This window comes from Pyrus communis, chromosome 17 (genome assembly GCF_041283825.1).
Source record: "Pyrus communis isolate YQ-2024b chromosome 17, ASM4128382v1, whole genome shotgun sequence".
NCBI lineage: Eukaryota > Viridiplantae > Streptophyta > Magnoliopsida > Rosales > Rosaceae > Pyrus > Pyrus communis.
The window spans coordinates 388,167-413,507 of record NC_142581.1 but is presented as its reverse complement, the minus strand read 5'-3'; the positions used below and the strand labels follow the sequence as shown (position 1 = coordinate 413,507).

General features: G+C 37.7%; 4 protein-coding genes across 6 annotated transcripts; all 4 read left to right on the top strand.

The window, feature by feature from the left end:
- The first annotated feature begins 207 nt into the window (after positions 1 to 207).
- Positions 208 to 4,347, top strand: LOC137708356 (actin-related protein 2). Its single transcript, XM_068447409.2, has 15 exons — positions 208 to 415; positions 598 to 708; positions 874 to 1,008; positions 1,097 to 1,168; positions 1,292 to 1,370; positions 1,684 to 1,733; positions 1,909 to 2,012; positions 2,120 to 2,188; positions 2,291 to 2,354; positions 2,650 to 2,718; positions 2,925 to 3,008; positions 3,106 to 3,164; positions 3,429 to 3,495; positions 3,749 to 3,832; positions 3,965 to 4,347. Exons 1-15 carry the CDS (start codon positions 374 to 376, stop codon positions 4,043 to 4,045), a joined length of 1,170 nt encoding a protein of 389 aa, XP_068303510.2. The 5' UTR covers positions 208 to 373; the 3' UTR covers positions 4,046 to 4,347.
- Positions 4,348 to 4,959: 612 nt separating this feature from the next.
- On the top strand, positions 4,960 to 7,242 carry LOC137708816 (omega-hydroxypalmitate O-feruloyl transferase). Of its 2 annotated transcripts, none has more exons than XM_068447968.2 (3): positions 4,960 to 5,304; positions 5,535 to 6,005; positions 6,086 to 7,242. In XM_068447968.2, the coding sequence occupies exons 1-3, from the start codon at positions 5,302 to 5,304 to the stop codon at positions 6,944 to 6,946; spliced, it is 1,335 nt and encodes a 444-aa protein (XP_068304069.2). In that variant the 5' UTR covers positions 4,960 to 5,301; the 3' UTR covers positions 6,947 to 7,242. The 2 variants fall into 2 exon arrangements, with proteins under 2 accessions (XP_068304069.2, XP_088545421.1); XM_088689295.1 differs by having other exon boundaries at positions 5,043 to 5,332.
- A 240-nt stretch (positions 7,243 to 7,482) lies between these two features.
- Positions 7,483 to 13,129, top strand: LOC137708130 (uncharacterized). 2 transcript variants are annotated; one of them, XM_068447128.2, is made up of 8 exons: positions 7,483 to 7,866; positions 9,603 to 9,701; positions 10,141 to 10,388; positions 10,631 to 10,750; positions 10,864 to 11,014; positions 11,113 to 11,252; positions 11,352 to 11,387; positions 11,952 to 13,129. In XM_068447128.2, exons 2-8 carry the CDS (start codon positions 9,626 to 9,628, stop codon positions 12,729 to 12,731), a joined length of 1,551 nt encoding a protein of 516 aa, XP_068303229.2. In that variant the 5' UTR covers positions 7,483 to 7,866; positions 9,603 to 9,625; the 3' UTR covers positions 12,732 to 13,129. The 2 variants fall into 2 exon arrangements, with proteins under 2 accessions (XP_068303229.2, XP_068303230.2); XM_068447129.2 differs by having other exon boundaries at positions 7,624 to 7,866; positions 9,565 to 9,701.
- A 10,693-nt stretch (positions 13,130 to 23,822) lies between these two features.
- On the top strand, positions 23,823 to 24,788 carry LOC137709535 (glutaredoxin-C1-like). Its single transcript, XM_068448619.2, has one exon. It carries the CDS (start codon positions 24,038 to 24,040, stop codon positions 24,416 to 24,418), a length of 381 nt encoding a protein of 126 aa, XP_068304720.1. The 5' UTR covers positions 23,823 to 24,037; the 3' UTR covers positions 24,419 to 24,788.
- The last annotated feature ends 553 nt before the right edge of the window (positions 24,789 to 25,341 follow it).

Here is a 25,341-nt window from a genome sequence, read left to right as displayed (position 1 = left end):
TATAAAACCCCTCACTTACAAATGAAGAAATATTAGTAGACAATAGTATTAAGTGGCAACAACTAACCATTTTACACACTAATACTATCGTTTTTTGAAAGAAAAATAAATAAATAAATAAAGAAAAATAAACCTCCCTCAAGTAATAGAATAGAATTGGTTTAGTTCCAAAATAAACCGTATCACTTGCAAAAAATTATGGATACGACGTCGTCCTCGTTTTTTGTTTGGCTCCTTTTTTCTAACTTCGCAACTACGAAGAAAGCCCGTCACACTCTCTCTCCTGCCGTCGGACGAACTTCGGGTTGAAGAAAATGCAGTAGACGAAAAACCAGCACAAACAGCAACAAACTCTCAACAGCAGCAGCTGAACATGAACAGTCGAAACGTCGTCGTGTGCGACAATGGCACCGGGGTAAACTCCTCTCGCTAGCTTTTCTGCTTTCCCTCACACATACAGAAAAAGCACTTATATTCTAATCTGTGTTGGAAGATTTCAACGATCCGGCAAATTTTGACCTCCGTTTGGGATCTGTGGGTGTTGGGATCATACTTTATTTTGTGGGTTTTGTTTATTTTGTTTGATTTAATCTGCAGTATGTAAAATGTGGATTTGCTGGAGAGAACTTCCCCACCTCTGTGTTCCCTTGCGTAGTTGGAAGGCCACTGCTTCGCTATGAGGAATCACTTATGGAACAAGAAATCAAGGTTGATACTTTAATAATCTTTTCATTACAAGATTTGATCTTTCTGTTCGAGCTTTAATCAAGGTTAAGAATTTTATTATCTTCTTAATTAGCTTGTGATTTAGTGATTAGTTCTGAGTTCTGAATCTAAGAGCCCTTTTTTCTTAAATTTTATAAATGCGTTTAGGATGTCATTGTTGGAGAAGCTTGCGCCGAATTTCGGCATCAATTGGATATAAATTACCCAGTTAACAATGGCATTGTGCAAAACTGGGATGACATGGGCCATGTCTGGGACCATGCATTCTACACTGAACTAAAGGTAAACTCTTGCTGCCTTTGATTGTCAATTTCGATATTATAGTTTCATTCGGATTGCTAATATTATATTGTCTAATTTCTGTCAACAGATAGATCCTACTGAGTGTCAGATATTACTCACAGACCCGCCTCTTAATCCTTCAAAGAACCGTGAAAAAATGGTTTGTTTTGCAATTTCTTTCTAAAGTAGTCACTTTTTTTGGTAACCATACCTGTACCATAGTATATATAGTTAATTATGGCGTTGTTGGTATTTCATGATTCGTCTTGATTCGATATTTCAGGTTGAGACCATGTTTGAGAAGTACAATTTTGCTGGTGTCTTCATTCAAATTCAAGCTGTTTTAACATTGTATGCTCAAGGTGCTTATAGGGATGATTAAAGGTTAAATGCTTATGATGTTGTTTTTACCCCCAACTTCTTTTGTTTCTCTGTTTTTGGTTTTCTTCGTCTTATTTCTACAAAAAAATAAAAAATAAAAAATGTCTTTTTGACTATTGCACTTTCAAATTCTTGGAAAACATTGATGGGGAGAGTGAAAGCATTTAATATAACTTGCCAGAATTATATGTTGGAACAGTCATCACATTACTATAACCACCATTGCTACTTATGCTTAGGTAAAGTTTTGCTTTTTTCGGTCATGGGCTTCATTATTTCCTTGTTTTTCTACAGGCTTGCTAACCGGATTAGTTATTGACTCTGGTGATGGTGTTACACATGTGGTAAATTCTTCAAATCCAACTTCCACGTCTTGTATTTAAAGTACTGCCAACAGCTTGCATAGTGTGTCACTCTGTAGTTATATGTTTTAGCAATTAGTTAAATATTGCACAGCAATGGAATTGAAAGGAAATCAAACTCTATATCAATTTTTAATTAATTTGCTCAACCTTGTAGGTTCCAGTTGTCGATGGCTACTCATTTCCTCATCTTACGAAGCGAATGAATGTAGCTGGCCGACACATAACATCCTATCTTGTTGATTTGCTCTCACGGAGGGGGTGAGAACCATTTGCTTATAGTTAGCAAGATCAATATGGTTTGCATTATCTTTCATTTGTTAAGTGAAACTTTCATTTGACTGAGGGTTGTATCTTTATTTGTGAAGGTATTCAATGAATAGGACAGCTGATTTTGAGACCGTTAGGGAAATCAAGGAGAAGCTTTGCTATATTAGGTAAACAAAACCTATATTCTTATGTTATGGAACTTTTCGTTTTTGGTGTGGAATGTTGTTGGAACATTAATTTCATGAATTTTAGTATCAAATTTGATGCAGTTATGATTACAAAAGGGAGTATCAGTTGGGACTTGAGACCACCATACTTGTAAAAAATTACACTGTAAGTTAGTTTCCATAGCATCTCATTAGATATCCAATTCTTCTATGTATGACTTGACTGAAAAGACATAGTCAGGAGTGGCTGTATTATAAGTTCATCTTTTTTTTTGCTTATGTTTTTAGTATGTCACTCTTTCTTTGCTCTAATGCCAGTAATTTTTTCGTATTTTGGTGATTCTTCGCTTTTTGTCTGTCATTTTTCTCTTTGGTTCCCTCTTTTGTTGTATCGTTATAGTTTTAATCAAGAGTTATATATATTTTGATGCTAATACTCTGATATGTGATGGTTTATTCAGCTGCCAGATGGAAGGGTGATTAAAGTTGGCACCGAAAGGTTCCAGGCTCCTGAGGCTCTTTTCACTCCTGTAACTTTCCAGTTTTCTTTGCTCTTTTCTTGACGTTGGTTATTAAAACTTTTCTCTAGTCAACAAAATTGCTCAAATGTCTTCAATCTAAATTGCTCAAATTGTATCTCTTCAAAGTGATATTAACACCTACAATTCTGGGTTTGGAGAAAAAGTTTATAACAGGTTAAAGTCTTTGAATAATCATTAATTTTTTCCGTGTACAGGAACTTATAGATGTTGAAGGTGATGGAATGGCTGACATGGTATTCCGCTGTATTCAGGAAATGGATATTGACAACAGGATGATGGTACCTATACGAATCCGATTGCAAGTTAGCATTGATTAGTTCTTTATCCGTTTGACTTCCTGTCATTGATTGTATGACTTTATTGCATTTGTTGCAGCTCTACCAGCATATTGTTTTAAGTGGAGGAAGCACGATGTATCCTGGACTACCCAGTCGGTAATATCTTACTCTTCTTTGCATCACTTGGATTATAAGTTTCTTGTTTGACGTAGTTTTTTGGAGTTATATCTCACATGGCATGTCAAGTTTCTTGTTTGACATAGTGTAAAAATATGGATGTACTCAAAAAAAAAAAAAAAAAAAAAAAACCTTTTTTACCTAAAAGTTGGATTCTTTTTCGTCCTATGGGCATCTTGTTTTCTTATTAAAGATTGGTTTGAAATTGATGAATTTCTGATATTAAATGTGGTGTTTCTTCAGTTTGGAGAAGGAAATACTGGACCGTTATCTTGACGTTGTTTTGAAGGGTAACAAAGATGGACTCAAGGTAAGATAAGAGTTTTGTTTTCATGGATAAGACAGGGAACAAACCGAGCTTTGAAAAAATATGAAACAGTTGAAACATACCATGTGTGTTATGTTGGTATTGAAGTGGTACTAAACTGACTATGTTTAGGTCGGGATGTCCCGATTGATATAAAAAATTTATTGATTTGAAAGAATATCATCAAGTTGAATCTGGCATAATCAACCGAGCTCAGTTGTTCTATTTCTCACGCTCTAAAATTTGTGGTGAACAGAAATTGCGATTGCGAATTGAAGATCCTCCACGAAGAAAGCACATGGTGTATCTAGGTGGTGCAGTCCTTGCGGGAATTATGAAGGTAAATTACATTGTTTGTACTCTCTACCTTTTAGATCGAGTTTCCATATGATGTCATTGTTATCCCCCACATTGGAGATGGGTTAACTGCAAGCCATCTAAGAAAATTTCAATGTGGTGGTTAACACTGCAGGATGCTCCTGAATTTTGGATCACAAGGGAGGATTATCTAGAAGAAGGAGTTGCTTGTCTAAGCAAGTGTGGTCAGGCATGACTTTTTCGAGGTCAGTTTGCCACCTGCTTAGCTGTGTTCAGTATCAGTTGTTGGAATGGAAGAGCGACAAGCAAAACCATCCGAGGCCTAGACATTGAAATATCGATGGCCATCCTGAGTAACCTATAGGAATTTGTTGACTTTTGATAAGTGTTGTGTAAGCCACCTATGAACCGAGTGCAAAGAGTTTGTGTGATGTTGTTTCAGTATGGCTGGAAATGTATACCGTAAAATTGTAGAGATTCTTTTGTATTTCTAACTCTGTTTCCAATACAATTTGTTTGACAGCGACAAGTTTTATACACCCTTCTCTCTCTCTCCCTCTCTCCCTCTCCTCTTGCGTGATAATACAAAGCATCCAAACTAGAAAACTATCGTTTTATATTCTACTTCCGCAACGTGCCGGATACTTGGCATCTGAAAATCGGTTCTTCTAATTTATAGTAAAGACGTAACTAAACCCATTAGAAAACTCGCAGTTGGTTAATCATTCATCTTTCCCAGAATCCTTTCTAGTTGCTCCTTTCCTGCTCTTGGACTTGGTCTTCTAAGTTCGAAAGGTAGAGCATGTCACTCTGTTTGTTAAAAAACAACCTAATACACATTCAGACGAAGATTTGAGCGTTTTTTATTTGTACTTTCGCCATTTCGACCACGATGATCACCGGAATTATGACTCCGGAGGGAAAGAAAATTACAAAAATGAGATCTGAGAAGCAAAGATAGGGCATTATTATGTGATAACTTGTAACAAGAGACCATTGACCCAAAAATTAAAAACTTGTAGTAAGAGAAAAGACCAACCAGAAGAGGTTTATGGAATTTGGATACCAACCCCACCAAATAAGCCCCTACCCCTTCTTTGTGACATTAGATCTCTTATCTGGCGTGTTAGGTTTCGGTATCAGTGGCCTACTCTCACCCATCTGCCTGCCCTACATTCATATATGCCAGGTGAAAAACACAGCATCTACAGTGTCGTATCGTATGTTGCCCGAAGGATTTGGATTATCACTCAGGTTTCAGGCACAACTACCTGTCCCTTTCCACAATTATCTTCTCTTTCTTAAACAAGTAATACAAGATACGTTGGTCCATTCCAATTTTCTATAATTAACCTGCTCCTCCAGTCCTCCTGAAACCTCCAAAACCATTCCCTTTTCTGCCCTCATCAATTTTTGGTTTCTTCATTCGAGTTTTGAGCATTCCTTTCATCTTTTTACAGAACTCTCCTTTCCATTCGTCAGCTTGCTCACATGGTTTGTTCTCTCATAACTCATATTAAAGGTTTGTTTGGAACTGCTTCGAGAAGGGCTAAGTGCTTCTGACAGAGTGTTTCCTCTAAAAATTTCGAAGTGTTTCTAATAAAAGTACTTCTAGCAAACGTTTATGAGCAGAAATGCTTCCTACAGAAGCAGTACCAAATGAGCCCTAAATTCTTTGCAAACTTGCTTCTTTTTCTCTGCATTTTTTGATATTGTGTTTTCAGGTTGCTGAATTCGGAGAGTCTGTCGCGATGGACAACACCACCAATGGTGACGCGTTCCAGCTGAGAGTGAAGCAAGGAGAGCCAACTCTGGTTTCCCCTGCAGTTGAAACAGAGAAGGGTTTGTACTTCCTCTCGAATCTCGATCAAAACATTGCGGTGACTGTTCGTACTATTTACTGCTTCAAGTCGGATGATAAGGGAAATGACCAGGCAGGGGAAGTGATCAAGGATGCCTTGAAGAAGGTTCTTGTCCACTATTACCCTCTTGCCGGGCGGTTAGCAATTAGCGCGGAGGGAAAGCTCATTGTGGATTGCACGGGGGAAGGAGCTGTTTTCGTTGAGGGTGAAGCAGATTGTGCGATAGAAGAGATTGGTGACATAACAAAGCCGGACCCCGAGACTCTTGGGAGGCTGGTTTATGATGTTCCTGGTGCGAAAAACATACTGGAGATGCCTCCACTGGTGGTTCAGGTTTGTACTTGAATCTCTTCATTACATTTCACTTATTGTATCTTGAATTTGCATTCATAAATAAATGATGATTTTATTAGGTGACTAAATTCAAATGTGGAGGATTTTCTCTTGGCCTGTGCATGAATCATTGTATGTTTGATGGCATCGGTGCAATGGAATTCGTGAACTCGTGGGGTAAAATTGCCAGAGGTTTGCCATTGACAGTTCCTCCGTTTTTAGACAGAAGCATACTCAAAGCGCGAAACCCACCAAGGACAGAGTACCCGCATCAGGAATTCTCAGAGATCACCGGCACTTCTTGCATCAACAATGACCTTTGTGAGGAAAAAATGCAGTACAGATCCTTCAGTTTCGACAGTGAGAAGCTTGAGAAACTCAAAATGAAGGCCAGGGAAGACGGGGCGCTTGAAAATTGCACTACTTTCGAAGCCCTCTCTGCATTCGTGTGGAAAGCTCGGACCAGAGCGCTAAATCTGCTGCCTGAGCAACAAATAAAGCTCCTGTTTGCTGTTGACGGGAGGCCTAAATTCAGGCCGCCGCTGCCAAAAGGGTACTTTGGCAATGGCATTGTGCTGACAAATTCCGTCTGCCAGGCAGGTGACTTACTGGACAAGCCGCTGTCAAATGCAGTCGGACTAGTTCAAGATGCAATCAAGATGGTCACTGACAGTTACATGAGATCTGCCATAGATTTTTTCGAGCTGACGCGAGCTAGGCCTTCGCTGGCCTCCACACTCTTGATCACGACTTGGTCTAAGCTGTCGTTCTACACGACTGATTTTGGTTGGGGAGAGCCCGTGCTATCAGGTCCGGTGGCATTGCCGGAGAAGGAAGTGATCTTGTTCCTTTCTAATGGGACAGAAAAGAAGAACATAAACGTGCTTTTGGGGCTTCCAGCTTCTGCCATGAATATCTTCCAAGAACTGATGAACGTCTAGAGTTCAAACAACAGCTGCGCGAAATTGTTTTTTCGAACTAAAGCTCTTGTATTTCGAAATTATTGTCACTTGTTGTAATATTTTTATTATTTGTTTGTGTACTGCTGCAAAACTTTATGCATACAGTCACTGAGATTGCTGATGCCTTAAGTTGTTGATGGTTCATTTATCATCTTTTGCTGTAATAAGAGTAGAAATGTCATTTGTATTAAAATAAAATAATACTAATTTCCAGGCTCGTGCTTTGGTGCGTGTCTAGAGACTTAGTTGATGATTTATCAACTATAAATGTCCAAGGGTTTTCTTCAAATTTTTGTTTAACATGAGCAACAATAGTGAAAGGAAGAAACGAATACGAAACCTAAAGAGGCGAATATAGAATGCACCAGGTTGATATAAGGTGTGTGTACATAAAAAATGCTGAATAAGGTATGAGATGTGAGGCTACGAGAAAATATATGGAGTGTATTCAATATATACCGTGAATTTAACAATATGTTTGATGTAAATAAAACAACCCTGTCAAAAAATTATATGGAAAGTAATAAACAACCTTGGACTGTCGCACATGTGAGAAATTGAGTGACATATGCATGAACCAGTACGACGTCGTGGGTGGACATCTTTTGTACACTTGGCATCCCGGCTAAAACCCCTAAACGCAGAACTCAACAAGAAGGGAAGGGTAGCGTGGTTTCGGAACTTTAAAAATCCCCGACGGTGGTAAGAGAACCCGACAGAGAAGAAGGAGAAGAAAAAGCCGTTGAACTCAAAAAATATTCCGTCTTTCGGAGTTTTCCGAGTCCGAATTCAGCTGGGTAAGCTTACCCCCAATCCTCCATGGACGGACTTGTGATTGCTACTTGTACCCGCCGCTGAATATTTTTCTCAGGCCACCGCATTTCCTATCAATACAAGAGGTGCCTACTCCAAGCTCTAGGACTTCCAGTTTTTAGTTTATTTTTGTTAATTTTGTTTTCTATTTCTTAATTCTACTTTGGGGCTGTCTAGTTTTACTCTCATACAATATTTGAATAATCTTTTTTTTCTTTTCGTTGCTGAATTTTGGAGTAAGACTTTGAATCAACTGATTTAATTGGATAGGAAAGTCAGGGATAACATGTAGATTATGGAAGATATTAGAAAATAAATTCTGGGTTTTGGCTGAATGCTGCTTTTGTTAATCTTTGCTTTTAATTAGTATGTTCTGGTTAGTAGTTTCAATTAATTGTTTAATTTCGAATTGGTTAGACATTGACTCATTGAGTGTATAATGTTGAGTATTTGAATGATTTTGAAGATGGAAACTTCATAAACAAACACATTTGATGTTTGGTGGTTTGTAGATACCGCGAGTATCAAGTGTGGCGAAATTAGGAAAGATACTGCAGATTGTGTGGATTGGTGTCGAGAATTAGATTCAGCGTGATGAGTTCTTTGTTTGTTACTACCTTTTTAGTCAAGGGGTTATTACCAAACTGTAGAGTAGCGTGCAGTCTATTTGGTAACACCTTTATGGTATGGACAACGAAGAGTTTACTTATCAGTCGATGAAGGAAACTTGTCGTTCTTTCATTACATAATCAGTACATGTTTGGCACCTGGCCATATATCATCGTCAAAGGAAATATGAGGACATAATAGGCAAACAAAACGTCAAAACCAATTTCGGGAATCTAGGATCACATTTGTACAGAAGCGGTCGCATCTAGAAATCTCTAGAGCTATTCTTATTTGTGCACATCTGCTTCTAAACCTATACCCCAAAGATAAAAACGCAATCCGATTATGTAGCCCATGAGCGGGCCCAAGGGATAACTAATGGCCTACTTGTATCATTGGAAAGTTTAATCAAATCATCTATCCCGTACATTTTCATCAGTTTCACAAACAGTTTTAAGTGTATAGGCAAAGAGACCATCATTACCTCCTACAAATTCTAGATTGGGATAGTGGATTATCTTTCTTTTTTAGAGGTAGGCATCTAAATCGAGTTTTGACTGTATTCTCTCTTCTGGAATCATTACGCACTTGCTTGTTGCCAGTTAGCACACAAGTCTGGTATTTATTGTCTTCTCACACTGGACATAGGTATTATATTTCTGGGCTTTGTAGAGGTTTAACAGCCAACTCCAAATTCAGAGTCAATTCAATTTCTATCTTTTGATTATTATCTCTGACTAGATTTAAAAGCATTTATATCAATTTTTCCTAGTTTCCATAGGCTCATTGCATGCTCTTGTTTTAGCCTTTTAGGTGAATTTGAGAAGGCATTATTCTTTCCACTGTGGTTTGGGTACTGGAATTTGTATGATATTATGTGCTACTTCTCAAATGTGATGCTAGAGGGATAAATAGTTGATATATGGTGCATGGTTACAGTTTGATCATGATTGTTGCTTTTGTAGTTGCAACTTGCAATTGCAAGGTTTCCCAATCTTCAGGCTTTTTCAAAAATCATCGTATTCTCTAGACCCTAAACCCTTAACATTTTTTATAGTACTGTTGTAAGTTATGCTTGCTTGTGATTACATGAAATTTTGCTTTGGTCAATAAATCGTGCCTCTCGGTATCTTACTAGTTGGAATCTGTTACTATTTATCTCAATTTGCTTGAAGGTTTTCTCAGTTTTAAAGGCTCCATTTTGCGTTACTAGTTGGACCAACTCTTGCTGGAATCATGGGAAGTGCGTTCAATCCGCAGATTTTAGTGGAAAAGCTAGCCAAGCTCAATAGCTCTCAAGCAAGCATAGAGAGTATCCTTTTGCTGACATCGCCTTGAAATCAATGTTCTTTTTAGTTTTTTCATAGAGGAACAGTAGACAATTTTTCTGGCTGTTCTAACTTACATACCAAGCCTGATTTCTTTTGGTGGGACAATTTAGCCACCCTCTTGTCTCATAACTCATTTCTTTGGAAAACTTAATTGGATTTTGAAATCCATTGTCAAAACCCACATATCCAATGCATTTTCCCTGCCAAATTTGAATCCCTTCCCCTGCTATTCCATGAACACTGTTTCGTTTATTGTCTAGTCAATATTATACTTTTCTCATAAGTGTTGAGTTACAAATACAACTAGTGATACTTGCTGTGCATCTGAGCTTTGGCATATCTGATTATTTTTGCACATGTTGTCAATGTTTGTTATCTTTGTTATCAGAGTACTTGGCTGTTATCCTTAATGCAATTTAGCTTTATCTCATTGGTGCATTTTCCATATGAATAAAGCAAGACAAGTTGTTGAAACATGGGCTAGGCAATTTCGTTGTGCTCCACGCGACCAGAGATTGGCTTTCTTGTATCTTGCAAATGATATTTTACAGAACAGTAGGCGAAAAGGTTCAGAATTTGTTGGTGAATTTTGGAAGGTTCTTCCAGATGCTCTTCGTGATGTAATTAAAAGTGGAGATGAATTTGAAAGAAATGCAGCACAACGATTGGTACAACTGCATAACCTGTTTCTATATCTTTTTTTAAAAGAAAAAAAATTGGAATTGGTTGTCATGGAGATGGTTTCTATTGAGAGCAGAATAATCCAAAGGAAACCTTGAGTAAAACCAAAATTTTTTAGTTTATAAGATGGATAGAAGGACTCAACTCTTTTTTTGTATGCATGTGCATGTACCTTTTTTTTTTTTTTTTTTGTGGCTGATTGTTGTGGTTCAATATTTTTACTTTGTAGGTTAATATATGGGATGATAGAAAAGTTTTTGGTTCACACGGCCAGATTCTGAAGCAAGAGTTTGTTGGACAGCACCCGGAAAATAGTAACAGAAATGGGAAGCATTCGGGTGCCAGATTGGTAATGCAAATCGGATGATATGCCTGTATTGCGTGAGCATTTCTTTCAGTTTGCAATTTGATGGCTTAATTTTGTTTCCTTTTATTTTCTTTGTTGAAAAAAAAAAAAAGCAGCAACCTGCTGGAACTGCATTGGACAAAATAGTTTCAGATTACCAAACTAATCATGGCCAGATGGACGAGGACACTATATTGAGCAAATGCAGGAGTGCTATTAGCTGTCTAGAGAGGGTTGATAAGGAAATTGGTGCCGATTTCAACTCAGGTATCCCCAACATGTGTAAATTCTTGAGAATTTTCTCTAACTTTTAACATGTGTATTGTTCGTGACTTACTTTTCCCTAAATTATGTTTCTTGACTAGGGCAATTTCATGGGTCTGCATTTGAGGAGGAGGTTCAGGGTCAGAATGCTATACTAAGGAATTGTATTGAACAACTAAGAGCTGTTGAATCATCAAGAGCTAATCTTGTGTCTCATCTAAGAGAGGCTCTTCAGGAGCAGGTTGGTTGGTAGACAATCCTAGGAGCAACATATCAGAATTTTCATTCACGGTTTTACAAGACTACGATTTTACGCGAACTAACATGGTTTTCTTATCAGGAGTACAAGCTGGATCAAGTCCGAAACCAACTTCAGGTATGCTGTGTATATCTATCATATCATCTACTTTTGTTGTGGAAGTGTAACATTACTGTATGAATGTTGGTTAATTCATCACGGTCAAACTAAACTGAATGCCCAAACTTTAATTACATATATAAAAATATTAAGAAAAGGCTCCTCTGAAAGTATTATAAATCTTCTGCTTCTTGGAGGAGGATGAGTTGGTTCCCTTTCTTATAGGACTCCTATGTTGATGCAATGTGGTACTCCATGGGGTTGGGTTGAGTTCCCACCCTTGTGAGTTTCAGGTAAATTGCAATTCCCTGCATATACTGTCCATTATCAATCCTTGGTTTTGGATCAACTTTACGCAACCCCAACTCATGTTGAATTGAATAATGATGCTAAATTTGATCCTTGCATAGAAATAACTGATCTATGGTTTTGTGAATTAAGTAGTAAAGAAACACTTATACAGATGCTAATTGTATATGTACATATATCACGTAAAGGTTGTTGGTTGTGTTGCCATTTATAACAAAATCTAGTTGTACAAAATCTATTCTAAACGTACATTATGCATATATTGTTTTCCAGGATGCAGAGTCCCAGTCAGAGCTGGCCACTAATATCTGCCATCGGTTAATGAATGGCGACAATGCACAACAGATTGCAGTCCAGAGCTCAAAGGAAGCTCATACCTCTGTAGCACCTTCCAGCTTTATGGTAGGAAGAGAACAATCAGCTCCAGTAATGTACACACCGCAGGTTGCTTTTGCTGAAAAATCCAGTCACGGGGAGGAAGATTCGCGCGAGTCTGCAGCTGCTGCAGTGGCAGCAAAGCTGACCGCATCAACATCCTCGGCCCAGATGCTCTCTTATGTCCTCTCCTCTCTGGCATCAGAGGGTGTCATCAGCAATCCCATTAACGAGTCTTCTGGTGATTATCCATCCGAAAAGAGGCTTAAGCTGGAGAATGACCAATCGTCGTCCTATTTACCCCGGAGCCCTAACCCGTCTGCATCTCCTCCATTCTCGCATTCTGAATCTCACCCGCACAATGTCCCTACCACCAACCAACAACACACTCCCAGTGAGGCACCACCTCCCCCATCATCTTCTCCTCCACCACTTCCACCATTACCACCTCAACCACAGTACCAAGTGCCTCAATATGTGCCGTCTCCTGGACAATACACCTACAACGTGGCCCAACAACAGCCACCCCCAGTGCCTAGTTATCAAGCAGGAGCTCCAGTAAACGGCGTTTCTCCCTTCATGACGCCGGCCAATTCTTATCAGAGTTTTCAAGGTTCAGATGGTAAACTCTACAACCAGCAATCACCGATGCCAATGACGCCAATTTCAAGGCAATAAAAATCTCAGTTTCAAGAGGGGAGAAGGTTGTGCTGTAGTTTCTCCCTGCAGAAGGAACTTTCTTGCTTTTGTGCCTCTATTTAACTGCCTAATTAAATCTGCACAAAGTAAATGTTTGTAATTTTAAAATTTCAGCTGCTCAAATCGTGGAGTTACTTAAAATTTAAAACTTTCATTCACTGCTTGAATGGAGCAAAAAAGCATTAGAAATGTTAACTTGTGCGTATCAGCTATTGCCGCCGGTTGTGGGATGTTTTGGTGTTTTTTATAGGGTAAAATTCAGACACCCGATTGGACAAAAGATAGATTTTCCTTGTACAACTGTCTCTAGTTTCCTGTGACATTTGATCCCATTGATAATCTGTTTGGTTATGTAATTGTATTCAATTAAGTGTTAATATCGTTGTTATTGTTAGCATACCTTAAGCACCTGAATTATTAGGGTAAAGACTTCACCTAGCAAAAACCAAAATTATATGTTCTCACCATAGTAATTTGATTGAGTGCGATACTGTATATAAGAATCATGCAACTTGAGTTTAACATCTATAACACTACTACTGCATTAGTATTAGTTTAATATATTGATGTCACACTCCTGAGTTTAATATATCACACATGCGTTTAATATATTGGACTATAATGATATTACATTACATTTTTCTAACCAACTATAGAAGTATAGAGTATGATTGCGATATAGCTTCAATATATTAGTATCACACTTACTTTTTATTTAACTTACGATGGAAGGCTCCCATTAACGAACAACTCTAAGCGATGAAAATACTGAAAAATTGAATAAGGCTGAGAGAAAAAGAGGCATGTGTTATGTTTACACGTGGGAAACAAAAACACTGAACCTTACAAATGGAATATACAATTAATAACAAGTAATACAAATAATCAAGTGATGAAAAGATCACGTTTATATGACGTGACCGCGGCCTTTTTACAAAACAAAACATGCATGTTTGCTGTTTCGACGTCCACGCTGCTCTGTCTCTCTCTCTCTCTCTCTCTCTCTCATGGCTTAAAAACATGAAATATAAAGTGAAAAAAAGAAGCGAGTAGTGGAAACCGATGCAGACCATTGTCTACCACTGTCTCATATCACATGATAGCTTCATGTTTGACCGAAATATCTAGTCATTTCAAAATCACATATCGTTTTGGGTTTTAAGTTTCTTTACATGATAATATATAATTGGTTTAAGATATAACTACAGCAGCATTATCAAACTATGAGACAAAAAGCAGAGAACTTGTTTTATAGATGAGATCGATATATATACATAAGAACCATGACATTAATTACTGCAACTCCACCCTTACCAAAATTACCTTAACAGGGAGCAAGAGTTGCCCATAAACTCCTAAAAAAAAAACCCTCCGGCGGTACCAAATTGTCATGGCAATGGCAATTAGTGGGACGTATCCTGCCCGACTTACCCCACACAATTCTTGCCCTGGCTGCTCTATCAATTTGAAGTTAGGCTAACGTTGGCATGACATTAGTCGCATTTTACTTTTTTTGAGATTGGAGGGTGGAGTTACATTAAGAGAATTAATATTCAACATGGATAGTAACTGTCTTCCCCTTCCCCTGCCCCGGAAGCACAATATAACTATGGCATATACTGAATCTACAGAAGGCATTTTTTGTTCCTTTTTTTTAAGCCTTGTGACCCCAAGGGTCTTGCTTTATAATATAGAGATAACATGGTTCCCAACTTTGTCCCCCAACCCTCTCCCCATTCCCCACAGGCAGCATATGGTCAAGAGAAACGACACAAACAAACGACAAACAATTTGTTAATGCTGGTGCCAAATCTTGAAAAACCACCAGACGGTTAGTGTAAACTAACCCTCTTGTCGATTAATTAACTAAATCACCTGCAACAAGGCTCTAATGTATATGTATATATGTTTGTTTGAAAATTGTTAAGACACCAAACAAAGATTAATTTATTTACTTTCTCTCAGTTTTTTTTCTTAATTATTTTGGTAACTCGTGATTTGGGACCATCGAACTTTAGTGTGCAAGGTCCACCCAAATAAAGTGAGGAATAAGTAATTGAGGAAGCCAATCAGGAACCAAGACAGAAGAGATGAAGACAGACATTGCCGTGTGTGTCACCAGTTGAGTTTGAGTACTTGCCCTACTACTGTTGGAGTTGGAACCACAAGGTGAGCCAAGAGCACCGACAGATCCCAATACCGAGACACACTCTCCCCACACTTCAGTTTAATTCCGATTGCAAATATTAAAGGGGATCTTGCAAGCTTCTTATTTGAAATTTTCACTTACCTTTTGACTTTAACCTTTTTTTTTTCTTTAAAATAAAAAGAATTAGCTAGCGGTTTCGTTATGGCAGTTTTTTTTTTTTTTTAGGCTAGAAAGACTCATAAAGGCATTTCAGCTTATTCTTGACCACCATTTTGTGATTTACCAGTGCTAACCCATAATGTTCCGTGTGAAATACGAACCTAAAATTAGTTATAAACTATTAGATCACTTCGTACTGATTAATAAGAACTATTTATTTTAAAATTACAATCTAAAAATAACTATATAAAAATCGTTTACTGACAACTCTACTAACATTGTTTTTTTAATTTAAAAAAAAAATCTATTTATGTGTCACATCCCGGCCCGGGGGCGGACCACTTCCCGGGCCCAACACCACCACCGTAGCACAATATTGTCCGCTTTGGGCTTACCATTCCCTCACGGTTTTGTTTTTGGGAACTCACAAGCAACTTCCCAGTGGGTCACCCATCATGGGATTGCTCTAGTCCCCTTCTCGCTTAACTTCGGAGTTCCTACGGAACCCGAAGCCAGTGAGTTCCCAAAAGGCCTCGTGCTAGGTAAGGATGAGAATATACATATAAGAATCACACCCCTGGGTGATGTGGGATGTCACAATCCACCCCACTTAGGGGCCCGACGTCCTCGTCGGCACATACGTGGCCAGGGTTAGGCTCTGATACCAAATTGTCACATCCCGATCCGGGCGGAACGACTTCCCGGACCCGACTCCACTACCGTAGCACGATATTGTCCGCTTTGAGCTTACCATTCCCTCACGGTTTTGTTTTTGGGAACTCACGAGCAACTTCTCAGTGGGTCACCCATCATGGGATTGCTCAAGCCCCTTCTCGCTTAACTTCGGAGTTCCTACGGAACCCGAAGCCAGTGAGCTCCCAAAAGGCCTCGTGCTAGGTAAGGATGATAATATACATATAAAGCTCACACCCTTGGGCGATGTGGGATGTCACAATCCACCCCCCTTAGGGGCCCGACGTCCTCGTCGGCACATACGCGGCCAGGGTTAGGCTCTGATACCAAATTATCACATCCCAGCCCGAGGGTGGATCACTTCCCGGGCCCACTCCACCACTGTAGCACGATATTGTCCGCTTTGGGCTTACCATTCCCTCACGGTTTTGTTTTTGGGAACTCACGAGCAACTTCTCAGTGGGTCACCCATCATGGGATTGCTCAAGCCCCTTCTCGCTTAACTTCGGAGTTCCTACGGAACCCGAAGCCAGTGAGCTCCCAAAAGGTCTCGTGCTAGGTAAGGATGAGAATATACATATAAAGCTCACACCCTTGGTGACATCCCACATCGCCCAGGGGAGTGATCCTTATATGTATATTCTCATCCCTACCTAGCACGAGGCCTTTTGGGAGCTCACTGGCTTCGGGTTCCGTAGGAACTCCGAAGTTAAGCGAGAAGGGGACTAGAGCACTCCCATGATGGGTGACCCACTGGGAAGTTGCTTGTGAGTTCCCAAAAACAAAATCGTGAGGGAATGGTAAGCCCAAAGCGGACAATATCGTGCTACGGTGGTGGAGCGGGCTCAGGAAGTGGTCCGGCCGGGATGTGACAGTTTGGTATCAGAGCCTAACCCTGGTCGCGTGTGTGCCGACGAGGACGTCGGGCCCCTAAGGGGGGTGGATTGTGACATCCCACATCGCCCAGGGGAGTGATCCTTATATGTATATTCTCATCCCTACCTAACACGAGGCCTTTTGGGAGCTCACTAGCTTCGGGTTCCGTAGGAACTCCGAAGTTAAGCGAGAAGGGGGTTAGAGCACTCCCATGATGGGTGACCCACTGGGAAGTTGCTTATGAGTTCCCAAAAACAAAATCGTGAGGGAATGGTAAGCCCAAAGCGGACAATATCGTGCTACGGTGGTGAAGCGGGCCCAAGAAGTGGTCTACCCCGGGCCGGGATGTGACATTATGTGATAATTGTAAGATGATAAAATAATTTTGGACTTAATTTTTTTGAAGAGTGGTTTAGAAAATAAGGAATTTTAACGAAAAACTCCCAGTACTGTTCATTTTAACAAAAAACCACATTTTTACATTAAAAAGTCAATCCTGATACTATTACTTTACCCTTTATTTTGTCCTTCTTGTTAAAACTTAAAGTTTTCAAACTTTTTTTTTATTAGTTTTCCTTAGAAAATATGCGAGTTAAACTATCATACAACGTTACAAAATAAAAAAATGTTAACGCTCAGTATTTTAAGACTTTTTCCTTCTTACGCCTACTTTTTTATAAAAAAATAATAATAATAATTTGGATCAGAGACAGTAACAAATATACAGAGATGATATAGAACTCAAATTCCAAAAGGAACAGGAACACGGCATTGATACTTGAAGCCCCTAAACCTAATTGATGTCCATGACCAGTGACCACAAGTGATATTTAATTACATAAAAACGTGTTTGCAAGTACCCAAACTTAGTTATTAATCACATATAATATAATATAAACTTAAGTAACGTATTAGTAGTAAAAATAATAATAATAATAATTACGATGCACGAGAGCAAGAAATGGAAATGTAAAAGAAAGCATGCATGGTTGTCGAAAGTGAAAGCGACAAACAGGAGGCTAGAGGGCAGCAAAAGTTGGGAAAGAAAGAAAGAAGGAAAAAGCAGTCAACGGTGGGCTAACGTCAGCCGGTTAGCAAAGTTGAGGAACAAAAGGCTGAGAAAAGCCGTCATGTCGTTTTACTTTAACGGCTCAAGGAGCTTTGGGCAATATTTATACTATTCAGTATCCGATAAAGTAGTAACCAGCATTTGCCTTCCCTTCCTTCTCTCGCTGAAAGGACAGAGAGCTGCGTCAGACTCTGCACAACAAACTACATCGTCATCACCATCCAGTTTTTCGAGAAATTTTTTATTATGATAAAAACATGAATAGTACATCATGCATTTTTATGTAAATGATAAAAGAATTTATTTTTTAAGTTATTAACTTTTTAACATATATATTTCATCATTTGTATAATGACACGTGTACCATCTTTTGCACTGATCGCACTGAAAAATCTCTCTAGTTTCAGATCGTGCATGAGAGAGAGACAGAAACGGAGAGGATGTTTGGTCAAACAAATGCATGCTGACCTAATTTACCCCCAAAAAGTTTCTTCTTCATGCTACTTTGTATGTATACTAATTAATTTAAAATAAGCGTGAGCTTCGTTGGTGTCTCTCTGATAAGTTTTAAGCACAACCCTAAACTTAGGCCATTTCCAATCGGAGGGTCCAAAGGACCAGAGAATCGAAAATAGTCCGAAAATTATCTCCAATCGAGGGCTATGAAATCTGAGAGGCCCCACGAAATCGGAGAGGGCTAGAGGGCTGGAGGGCTGGCTGGCCAGAAAATTCAATTTTCGTGTCGGTTATAACCGACATGAATACGTTTATATTATTTAATATAAATGTATTTCTGTTGGTTATAAACAACAAGAATGCTTAAGAAAAAAATTCAAATGCAACGGCTAGCTAACGTCAGCTAGCCGTTGCATTTGAATTTTTTTTTTAATAGTTTTTTTTTTTTTTATTTACAAAATTTTTCCTATAATTTCTATTTTTTATTTTTTTATTTTATTTTTTTTTCCTATAAATTTTATTTTACAAAATTTGTTTCATTTTTTTTTAAATTCCATTTTTTTCCTATAACTTCTATTTGACAAAATTGCTTTATTTTTTAAACTCTATGTTTATCCTATAACTTCTATTTCACAAAATTTGTTTCATATTTTTATTAAATTATATTTTTTTCTATAACTTCCTAAGCCATTATAGAACATTAAATTAAATTAAGTAACATGAAACAACATTAAACAATATGAAATAATTTTAAATAACATTAACCAACATACAAATTATACAACATTAAAAAAAAAAAAAAAAAAAACGTCACTTAGCCGTTGGATTTGAATTTAAGTTGTAGTTTTTAAATAATAAATTATGTTTGGCCCTCGGTTGGAGACGGTTTTTTTTGGTAGGGCTAAAACGAGCCCTCTGGCCCTCGGTTGGAGAAGGAGGCAAATATGGTCCTGTACTATTCATTAAAATATCAATATCTTGGAGAATCTTGGAGGGCCAGAGGGCTAAAACGAGCCCTCTGGCCAGCCCTCGGTGGAGATGGTCTTATGGTGTATCAAGACCGATCCAACATGTTCATTCACTGCAATGCGATAATCAAAGCTGTTTCAGACACAAAATTTATCTGTCATTTTACACTTTTTAGTGAGCATATTCACAATATAGCGTCAACATCTTTGAACAAGAGTATTTGAACTATACTTGTTGATCGTTTTAAGTGTATTTTTAATGAAGTCGAGACTTATTTCTTTGAATCTCACTTTAGTTAAAAAGAAGATCATAGTGTAGTTCAAGTAGCATGCATATATGTTCGTTTTCTTCATGGTACATCTTGTATTCTTTTTGTCTTCTATGTCCAAACAAAATGTAATTATTACTTTTATTACAAGCGATATTACTATTTTAAGCTAATAAATGGAGGAAAATAGTTTAAATTCGAAACGCAGTAGATTGAACTCCGTAAAATTACATCTACAAAACATCCAACCTAGTACAATTACCGAAAGGATTATCAAATTTGTTCTAGTTTTGTATATATAGGTCCAAAGTTTAGAGAACGTTATACATTTTATGTTCACGAGTACTCCAGAATCATATATATATAAAGAAGACTTTCCATTAATATACGTGTCTCAGTTTGTCTAGCTCCAGACAAGACTCTTATAAGTGCTCATTCGTCTTTTGGGATATTTCTGGACACTCCCGCGCGCCTTGTTTTTTCTCTGCATGTTCCTCTCCAAATGGTAAGCAGAATATATATATATATATATATATATATATATATAGCTAGTCCGAATCTGAATAATGAATCAGCTGCTAGCTGATAGCAGAGAAGAAGATAAACATTGCGACAAAATCCAAAAAAGCTGAGGATTTCATCACGCGACCCTTAAATTCATTCCTGCCAAATGCTACACAACAATACAGCTTTTGTATAAACCAAAAACATTAACTTTTGTACGATTGAAATTAATAGGTTAAATTCCTTTTTCTTTCTTTATTGGTTTTCTCTCTTTCCCACTTAAAAAATAAGTAGATTCCCGAGAGTCAAAGTACACTCCTCTACCGTCCACCCCGCCCGTCCGATGAATTGTACACTATCATCCCACGGCCATGATTCTTTATACGCTGAAGGGTGTTTTTAGTATGCACTAATATATAGTATACGTACGATAATGATCTTTTGATGTTCATTTAACAGTCATATTATAAACTGGAACATAGGAGAATTTTTTGACGAGATCTTTGATTATTCTGTTTGTTCAAAGTTCAAACCGTTGGATTCCTTTTGAGTTTTGAACATGAGTAATGTTAGGAGACTAAATTTTGGAAACTAAAGGGTATGGAAGTTAATGATTGATTTATTACTTAAATATTGATAAATGTGTTCATTTCTATTAGTGACACATTATAGTTTGCAAATTTAGTCTCCTTTAGTCTCCTTAGCATTACCCTTTGACCATATAGTCATAGAGATATAGTACGTATGTTGAGTGGAGGGACATGCATGCCTGTTGTGGCATTTCAATCCTTTAAGCCCCTTGACACAAAGAAAATGTGTACTACACATACCTATGTGTGTGTTTGTGTGTGTAGATATGTATCCAGTGTTTTACAGTCCAGGCTCCTTCATAAAAAATAAGTCCAGGATCTGAACCTCATCTCGCCAACCGTAAATTTATTCTACGTACTGAATCTAAAGTTGTCTTACACTCGTCAAATACCAAGCATCCCTACGTACAGTTCGTCAAAAAGCATATTCACGGGCTGCATGTATGCATACGTGCATATACAGGATGCATGCATGTATATATAGATCACGCATCTCTACGTACAGTTCGTCAAAAAGCATATTCACGGGCTGCATGTATATATAAGTGCGTATATACAGGATGCATGCATGTATATATAGACGTAGGTAGGGCATATGCGGGAGGGAAGACTGAAAGGGAATGGAGTGAAAATTAAATAAAAGTGGCTGACAAGTGACGAAGCAAAATCGAATAGTATCATTAATTTTCTTTTTCTTCTCCCAGCTCCAGCTGAGACTTTTATTAGGTGATGCATATCCTTCTCGCCCAAGACATACCCTTAATTGCTTGCCTCTGTGCCTGTGCACGCAGAGCCAGCGACCCCAAAAACTAAAAGCAGAAACCTACTTTTTCCTGTTAAACCTGTACGGACTTATCTCTCCCTCCTCCCCCCCTTCCTCTCCCTCTCTGGGTTTGGTTTGGTTTGGCATCTCCCCGTTATCTGTAATATTAATTAGAAGTACCAGTACTGGAAATTGATCAGCAAGATTCAGGAAATGAAAAAGCTATTTGAAACCCTATATAATGAAAAAGCTACTGCCACACATTGGACATGCTGCATACATGTCTAAGCATGCGTACTGTGAGCCATGGAGCTAAGCATGCATGTGCCCCCACCTCCAGTACATTTACTCATTACAAGTAATTCAAAGCCAAAAAAGCTATCCAACATTACTAGTACAATACTCGTTAATTAATCAGCCATTTAGTTTGATTTTCTCTCTAATGTTCCATTAGTACAATACAACCTTGATGTAATTCAAATTAAAATAATCTCTGTTCAGAAATATCATATTATCCCTTTCTCGAACCAACGCAGATTTCAACTCGAGTTTTCCTATAGGAAATATGTAAATTAAATAGGATAATAGCTAGTATGATACAAACGATATTTTAAGTTAAATTTATCTAATATACAAAGTGGGAGATTCGAAATGATTAATACGATAATAAGATAATACTATAGAGAATGATTAATTGGCGCATATCTATTAATTAAGTGAAAAAGATGAACTCAGAGGATAAGCACATAAAATATAATATAAATTATCACAAGTAATGAATTATGAATCCCCATCCCCCCATGTGCAATATAGAAACAACAAGATAATATGTATATTATGGAATTGTTTGTTTTCGATCAGAAGGATAAAAGAAACTGTCCAAATCCATCATATACAATAATACATTATGGATGTTGACAATATTCATCTAATCCTAATTAAGCATCCCATATGTATACATAATAATAAGGGTGAACAATGGGTACATTTTACATATAACAAATGGGTACATTAGTAATAAATTATGGGGGACAAATAACAGGTTAAAAAATATGAGTACAAATACCAGTTTGGAAAATATGGACACAAAAAGAAATTAATACATGGGTACAAACTAAAACCGAAAAGAAAATTGTTACAATTTTAAAAAAAGATTGCAAACTAAAATGGGTACAAACTAAAAATAAAAATATATGATACAAAATTTAGCCATAAATATAAATATATCAAATCTAACGTTTTTAACACTAAATGAATATGTTTAGAAATAAAATTTAATTAAACATGTAAAATATTATATTATTGAAATAATTAATGATATTTATTAAAACAAAGGAACCTTGATAAAAAAATAAAAAATAAAAAATAAAAAATAAAGGAACAAGGTTTCAATCAATAAAGTTGAAAAAAGAGGAATGAAAACCTAATTTCTCCTAATAATAAATTAGATCTGCCTGAGTGTACAAATTCCATCTTATCCAACGGTACATTGTCCAAACGGATCAATAGAATTTTGTTTTCTTAATTAAAACTAGCATTTGCGTACACGTTTTGTGTGTATGAACACATTTTTTTAGAAAATGAGAAGGAGAAAGGGAGAGAGAAAGAAAGAGCATGGAGGGAGTGGGAGGTTTTTTTTTTTTTTTTTTTTAAATTAAAATTGAAGGTATTTTAACATCACTTGTAGGTGAGGTTTCAATAAATTAAAAAAAAAAAAGTAAAATTTGGACCTGTGAAATTACATTATTGCCCATCATTTTTTTTGTGCGATAGAAGACTAAGTAGTCTTTTTACCCTCTTTTAATTGACAAAAAGAGCTTCATTAATTAATAAAGATAACATTTTAAGGGTGTTTAGGGATGTAGTTAAGGTAAAATGCTCATGAAGGGTTACGTCAAGAGAAGGAACAAAGGTTTGTGATAGGCACGTTCTTCCCTTTTTTTGTTTAGGTTTTATAAATTTGATAACTAGTCGGATGGTGTAGATAGGGCCGACAGCAGGGACGGACACAGCCGTTTGTCACCCAACTCTCTTCTGATGAAGCCTGACCTTCATGTCTCCTCTCCTCTCTATAGTATGAGTCTCCATAATTCCATTAAATTAGAAAATCTCATATGTGTTTACCAAAAAAACAAGAAATTCTCATATGTTTTATTTACTAATAGGGTGATGTTAGAGAAATTATTTTCTTAGATTTATTTTGTAATTATATGATGCGATGTGATGGTTGGATTCATTTTTTTAATCAATTGTTCAACCAACAATCTCTATATCATATGATTTATAAAAGAATAAGATAATGGGATCAAAATTTTATATTAAATTTGCAAACCAAATAATGTGTTATCAATCGAAAATAAATATATTAATCAACATTTAAATAATAAATTAATCAACAACCACATCATTTAATTTACAAATTTTAATTAAAAATTTGATCTCTAAAGAAAAGATCTCCCCCTCTTCTCTTATTCTCTCTTGCATGCGCTGACCAGTGACCACTACAATATATAGACACACTACTTTTTATTTTTATTCCAAGAATACCCATTAAATAAATAAAATATAACGGAAAAGAACAACACAAACCCTAAATAAATAAAAGTTGAACCAATAGGCCTATAAGTACAGACTCTCTCTTCTCCTCCGTGCCTCACCAAAATTTCACCACATTCTCGTATTACTTTTCACCTGAACTCTCAAGTACTTAACAAAAAAACAGATTTTCTAGCCAGTTACACTTCACTTCAACAAAAGCCCTAACTTAACATTTAACTTAAGCTAGCACAATGCACTACCAGACCGAGTCATGGGGCTCCTACATGCCCACAAGAACCACCATGGGCATGGGGGACCCGATGGAGCGCATAGAGCGGATGGCGTCGGAGAGCGCGGTGGTGATATTCAGCATAAGCAGCTGCTGCATGTGCCACGCCATTAAGCGCCTCTTCTGCGGCATGGGCGTCAATCCGACTGTGTACGAGCTGGACGAGGACCCCAGAGGCAAGGACTTGGAGAAGGCGTTGACGAGGTTGCTGGGGACCTCCTCCGCCGTCCCCGTCGTCTTCATCGGTGGCAAGCTAGTTGGCGCAATGGACAGAGTCATGGCCTCTCATATCAACGGCACTCTTGTCCCTCTTCTCAAAGAGGCCGGGGCTCTCTGGCTCTGAGATTCGTTCGACCTCTTCTGTCTTCAAATAGTTTTTGTTGTAAGAAGGAAGAGAAAACAAAAGTATGAAGTACTACTTAATTACTTAATTACATAGGGCGGGCGGGCAGAGGACGAGGAGTGGCTTTTGTGAGTCCACCTCCGTTTTGGACACTAATTAATCACTAATGTCACTTAATTAGCTAGTTTAATTTCTCATCTGGGTTTCCTTTAATTTTTTTTTTTAATTGTTTTGTTTTGCTTTCTAGTTCATATGATATGAGTGTGTTAGACTGTCTTCAGGCTTTTACTGGGGGCGTTCAGAGATGTAATTGCTCCCTCCTCTGCATACAAAAATGAAAAGAAAAAAAAGAGTTAATTTCTTACTTTAATCTCCACAACTCTTGTATTTGTCTCTGAATTTATTTGCATTTTTGCAGAGCTAATTAACCATATTATTACATTTTTAGGCTTAGTTCGATGTATTTATTTGCCATACCCATACATGTAAATTGTCAAAGAATATTAAGATTAGGTAGAAGAGAAAGGCCAGCAAACAAAAGGCAGGCTTTTGGATATTGTGTTTTAAGTGTGGGACCTATAGAAACCACGGATTAATGGCCGAGCACTCGGCCATTTCGACATATCTCGGAGGTTTTGCGCCGGAAAAGTTGCAAGTTTAGTCCACATGGTTATTCTTGCTGTGGGTTGGGAAGTTGGGGGACCTAACTCCACTGTGGCAGTCACCAGACGTTGACTGTCCATGATCAAGCTTTGACTGGCCAACTCATTGGATCGGAAAACTTTTCAGCGGTGATGACGGATGGATGGTAGGCTCAAGTCTTTTTCCGTTATGTGTCATAGGTCCCGCTACAACATCGGAACCCTTGCGGCCACGTCATACAACAACATAGTCAAATCCCATCATGCAGGACAGGAGTCAAA